We start from the raw sequence: 6,000 nt of genomic DNA on the forward strand, positions 1-6,000 counted from the left end.
TGAGTTCTGGATCCTTTTGTTCCTGCCTCCCAAGGGCTGAGATAATAGGCAGGAAATCTTACTGTGTTGAGTAGGGCATAGTGGCCCGTGTCTTTAATCCCAACACTAGGGAGGCAGAGGCAGGCAAGTCTATGTGAGTTGAAGGCCAGCCTGGTCTGCAAAGGGATTTCCAGGCATCCAGGGATATTATAGAGAAAGCCTGTCTTAGAAAAACAAAACCAAAAACTAACAAGAAAAGATATAGCTATGTTGAGTAGGCTGGTTTTGATCTCGTGGACTCAAGCAACAGGCACAAGTCCCTGCATCTAACAAGGCTATACACATATTGACTTGTACTTTCACCGGCTACCTCTGGAAGCTTCACCTGCTAAAGTTATGATGACAAAGCTTCAAGAGAGAGAAAATGAGGCGATGAGGGAACAGGGAAGAGGCAAACAGATCCAAAGAAAATCTAACTTTCATTCTGTGGCCTTGTTTTTGTTTTGAATTTTTTCTTATGTATATACATCACTAAAAAACAAACTGAAGGCAAACATGGTGCCTTGGCTAGCATGTAGCATGCTGAAGAAGTTTAAAGGCAGCNGCTTGGTGGGGAGAGAACATGAAAACATTTTTTCCTCATTCCGAGAAAGAGGGAGAGGAGAGGAGAGGAGAGGAGAGGAGAGGAGAGGAGAGGAGAGGAGAGGAGAGGAGAGGAGAGGAGAGGGAGGAAGGAAGAAAGAAAGAAAGAAAGAAAGAAAGAAAGAAAGAAAGAAAGAAAGAAAGAAAGAAAGAAAGAGAAGAAGAGAGGAAGGAAAGGAGGGAAGAAAGGAGGAGCTGTTTCAAAAAAAACCAAACCCACTAAAGAGGGACCCAAAGGACCCAGCACTGTTGACACAACATCCCCAGGTGAACCCACTGGTTTTTTCCTCTGGCTTTCTGAGACCAGATTTAGACAGGCCATACTTTGGTTTGGCCAAAGCAAGAGCACTGTGTGCACTGACAACAATGTCAAATTCTTACTTGTATATAGTAAATAAGAAATGTTTTACCTTTCAGCAAAGGTATCAAGTTTCCCCAACTCATCAGAGAGACCAACAAGGGAATCCAAAGTCCCCACCTAGAAAAGACCATAAAGGAATTAAAGTTCATGTTCTTTCTGGCCAGGAGTGTAAGGTGTCCCTTTCAACAGTCACATAGGGACTCACTTCCCTTTGAGCTGGATGTCTTTAGCCAACATCCAGACTAAACTATGGGAAAACACCAATATTAAGAACTATCTCTTTAGCTGGGCAGTGGTGGTGCACACCTTTAATCCCAGTACAAGGGATCTCTATGAGTTTGAGGCCACCCTGATCTACAGAGTGAGATCCAGGAAAGCCAAAGCTGTTACACGGAGAAACCCTGTCTCAAAAAACAACAAAAACCTCTTTTTAACTTTATTATTATCTGTGTGGTATGTACATGTCAGTGTGTATGTCCTATGTATACTCATTGTGCAGATACTTATACATGTAGAGGTCAGAGGTCAACATAAGGTGTCTTCTTCAATTTCTTTCTTGTTATTTGAGACAGAGTCACTGAAAAATGGAGCTCGCCAGTTCAGCTAGACTGGGTGACCAGGGACCTCATCTCTGCTTGTCTGGGGCTGAGATTCCAGGGACCCTGTCGCTGCTTGCTCAGTTCTGGATGACAGGTGCATAGCAGTGAAACCTGTTATAGATGCTAGGGATCCAAACTTGCTTCCTTATTTTTTAAAATTGCATCTTCTGGGGCAGGATGACAACAGAATGAGCTGAAATCATCTCTCTCTCCCAGGAAGGGCTATTGATGACCTGACCTCAGCTCAGTTTGTAGCGGGCCTTTTCAGACTCAGGGTCTGTTTCTTAGTATAGCAATGAACGTGGTGTCTTTCCAGAGACATGGGAAGGAAGGGTGTGCTCCTCAGTACAGGATGGCAGGTGGGCACACCCAGCTTTTTACATGGCTGTTTGGACTTGAACTCAGGTACTCTGCAGACTATAGCCCAAGCCTCCTCCCTCCCTTTCCTCCCAGCCCCCTCTCTCTGAGAAAGGCTCTGACAACTTAGCCTTGGAACTTCATTTGTAGAGCAGGCTGGCCTAGAATTTACGGCAGTCCTCCAGTTCGCCTCCAGAGTGCAGGGATTATGGATGTGAGCCACCATGCCTGGCCTGACTAATCTTTTTGAAAATGATCATTCCTGGAGGCTGGAGAGATGACTGAGTAGTTGAGAGCACTGGCTGCTCTTCTGAGGACCCAGGTCCCATTCCCAGCACCCACATGGCTTAAGTTACAAGGTCTCTAATGGCCTCTTCTGCCTTTCATAGGCCCCAGGCACATACATGGTGAACAAACATACATCCAAACAAAAACACTCATATAAACTAATATTTTTTAAAAAAGATTGTTCCCGTCTCGCTCGTCTTTTAACGTTTGTTTCATCCTAACCTCCCCATCCACCACAAGAGCCCTCTCAGAATCCCCCATTTGAACCCTCACAGCATCCTCTCTCTCCCCTCCAGCAGAATCAGAAGTACTGGGCTTCCTGGACTCCCTCTAGTCAAGAAAAACATCAGAGCTGAAGGGCTTCCAAACCGCACCTTTAGCTATGCCGCAGGTCTGTTTAGATACTGCAGACAACACAGGAACACTCCAGGAGCCACTCCCAAGGACCCCTTCCACTTCCCATCCGCACTCTATCTGCCGTGGCCTGCCCTATTCATGCTTACCTGTGGCTTCAAGTGCCGAGGGGCCACAATTAATCTGGGGCTGTGGCAGAAAGTCCCATTGACACCCTACCCCTCTACCTCTGTTCATCCTCTAGCTCAGGTCTATTTTTATTTTTCTTTACCATTCCTACATGTGCCTTACTTAACTCCTTCTGCTTTCCTTGGTTTCCGAGGAATTCGCCTTCTTGCTCAGAAATCCCTGCCCTCCTCCAATCCATAACCCTCTCCCTCCTCTGGGGCTCTTACCTTGAAGTCAGGGATGGCAAACTTGGTGTTGCGGGACAGGTTGGACTTTGAGGTTACATGGTTCATCCTCTCCAGAGCTTGTAAGTTTTCCTTATCACCAGGAGCCGAAATAAGCCAAAACTCGGACATGTTTCTAAGTCTTCCGGTTATCAGGTTACAAGCGGGCACCAAGACAAATGCACACAAACAGAAACAGGAGCGGAGATGTGTCAGATGTCTACTTCACCCTTCCTTACCTCAGAATTAATCCTCTCTGGGCCCTGCCGCTTTTCTGTTTGTCACGCCTGGGCTTTGACCTTCTTCTGCATTTTCAGCAGCTTTAAGGACACCTATCTGCCCCCTAAGCATTCTGTCCGCACCCCACAGGGAGGCCTCATGGCCCACCGACCATAGGTGCTCTGATTGATCCCAGACTGTTTGCTTACACTCCAGGGCTCCGGTGTACGGAGCCTTCTGGGAAGACACTTTCCATCTTTACATACTGTTTTTTATGGAATCCAGAAAGGGTGGATGGAGATGGGAGACAAGGGATTTTTCACCGTATAACATCAGGTCAAGCCCCAGATCTCAGCTGGTTTAGAATGGAATTAGCTGTAGAAACAAACTTCAGAGGAGCTTTTCAAAGGGTTACTAGTCTTTTTTTTTTCTTTTTTTCTTTTCTTTTTTTTTTTTCTGCTGAGAAAGAAGGCTCTCTGTGGGGCCAGATAGCTTGCCGGGCCGGCACAACCAGCAGTTTCAACGTTGCATAGGGGTGCAGGGGCCTCGATTTGTTCTGCTCATTCAAACGTGTGTACATCCACACCTTCCCCCTTGGCGGGTTCTCCTGTCCTGTCACCTCCCTGGTGCATCTCGTCCTGGGACGTCTACAGAAAACTGGAGAATCACCACGGGATAGCGTGAGCCCCCGCGGAGCCCTTTTCTCTCTACCTCCACCTCACACCGACCTGAGACCCTGCGCGTCCCTGCTAACCTTGCACAAACCAAATGTTGTTCTTTCTGACCTGACCGTACATCGCCTGGGGACAAACTGGCTAGTGCACAGCTCCTGGGGAGATGCCACCTGCTAAGCCGGGGAGAGTGCGGCGTGGGCGCCGGCTTCCCACGTTCCCACAGAGAAGGTGCACACCCGGGCCGCGAGGACGCAAGGAGGTGCAGACCCCATGAGGGTGGTAGGTCGTGTCGCCCCTGGCTGTCTCAGCAGTTCACTCCCCACCCCTGACTCTTGTTGCTACTCGACCACGCGTCCTTACCAGGAGCAGCGGGAGATTGTCTGGGCTGTAGACGACACGCAGGGACGCGCGCGGGGCGGGAGGCACGGCCGGAGCGCAGGCCGGCTCCCGGGAGGCAGCGGCTTCAATAGTCCGGTGCGCGCCCCGCCCCGCCTTTTATCCCAGCGGGAGGGGCAATCCTAGGCCCCTCGGACATTTGCATACGGGCTGCCCGCCTCCCTTGGTGTCCCTGTTCTTGTGGCGCTGCTGGGGACCCGCGACTCGCAGAGCAAGCTCCGGGGCAGGATTTGTGTACAGACAGGGTACAGAAGAGCACCAGTTGACCTGGGGTGGGGGGGGGGGAGGTGTCCAACGTCTCTTCCGCACGAGGGCTCAGTTCGGAGTTACGGAGTTGTTGGGTAGCTGAGAGCCTTACCCAATGGCGCTAATAGCGACACCTTAGCCACGCAGCAACAGGAAGGGATTCCCAGAGGGTCCTCTGGACTGCAGCCTCCACCTCCTACTCCCAACCCACCGCAGCCTGGCTAGGTATCCAGGGAAATCACCTGCTCCAGGGTGTTTCCAAGGTCCATGCACGAGAGTCCAGGCTAACCCACGGAAAGCAGCGCAACAGGTTCACAGATGTTTTTCAATACACAAACGCACACACACCTGCAGGGAGGAGTGGCTCCTCTACGGTCAGCGTGGGCGCCTGCCTGCTCCAAGTTGCCCAGGCAACACCCATCTCATATCACCCACACAGAGGGGGATCTAACGCTGTTGGAGTTGTACTGAGGGATCGAACTCAAGCGGACTGCTTGCCTAGCAGGTGCAAGGCCCTAGGTTCCATCCCTAGGACAGGAAAAAAAATATGGGGGAAAAGTTGCATAGGATTTCAGTGCGACTAATGAGCTCTTACAAGCCCAGCCCAAAGTTCATTTTAGTTCCCAGCGAAATTAGATAGGTAGGTAGGCAGGAAGGTAGATAGGTAGGTGGTGGGGTCTACAAGGCTTAAGTATATATTCTCTCTGAAATCAGAAAGTGAAGTCATGAGATGGAAATGCTTGCCACCAACCCTGATGACCTGAGTTTGACACCAGAATCCACATAGTAGAAGGAGAGAATTGACTCCCAAAAGTTGTCCTTTGACCTCTACAGGAATACCTTGGGAGAGTACACACCATACACACACACACACACACACACACACACACACGAGAGAGAGAGAGAGAGAGAGAGAGAGAGAGAGAGAGAGAGAGAGAGAATATGAATGAATAAATAAATCTACAAAAATATTTGAAACTAGAAAGGGAAACCCCAAGAATTAACCCATGAATGTAAAAGCAGGAGTCAGACATAGTGATGCACACCTTTAATCCCAGCGCTGGGGAGGAAGAGGCAATTAAACCTCTGTGAGTTTGAGGCTAGGTTGACCTACATAGTGAGTTCCAGACCAGTCAGGGATATATAGTAAAACCCTGTCTCAAAAAATTAAAAACAGGGGGCTAGAGAGATAGCTCAGATGATAAGAGATTGGCTGCTCTTCCAGAGGTCCTGAGTTCAATTCCCAGCAACCACATGGTGGCTTGCAACCATCTGTAATGAGATCTGATGCCCTCTTCTGGTCTGTATGCTTAATAAATAAATAAATCTTTAAAAAATAAAAACAAGCCGGGCGGTGGTGGCGCACGCCTTTAATCCCAGCACTCGGGAGGCAGAGGCAGGCGGATCTCTGTGAGTTCGAGGCCAGCCTGGTCTACAAGAGCTAGTTCCAGGACAGGAACCAAAAAGCTACGAAGAAACCCTGTCTCGAAAAA

The 6,000-nt window shown here is 49.2% G+C and overlaps 1 protein-coding gene across 4 annotated transcripts in view; it reads right to left on the bottom strand.

Annotated features, from left to right (window-relative positions):
- Positions 1-3,128, bottom strand: part of Atp6v1c2 (ATPase H+ transporting V1 subunit C2) — a 37,173-nt gene extending 34,045 nt beyond the window's left edge. For all 4 annotated transcript variants that reach the window (XM_050141950.1, XM_050141947.1, XM_050141949.1 and 1 more), the window contains exons 1-2: positions 2,976-3,128; positions 1,032-1,099 (exon numbers count right to left, since the gene is read on the bottom strand). In XM_050141950.1, the coding sequence (XP_049997907.1) occupies positions 1,032-1,099; positions 2,976-3,104 (197 nt within the window). In that variant the 5' untranslated portion in view covers positions 3,105-3,128. The remainder of the gene's footprint in view (positions 1-1,031; positions 1,100-2,975) is intronic.
- Between the last annotated feature and the right edge of the window lie 2,872 nt (positions 3,129-6,000).

This window comes from Alexandromys fortis, unplaced genomic scaffold (genome assembly GCF_014885135.2).
Source record: "Alexandromys fortis isolate MF-2015 unplaced genomic scaffold, M_Fortis_MF-2015_v1.1 scaffold_30, whole genome shotgun sequence".
NCBI lineage: Eukaryota > Metazoa > Chordata > Mammalia > Rodentia > Cricetidae > Alexandromys > Alexandromys fortis.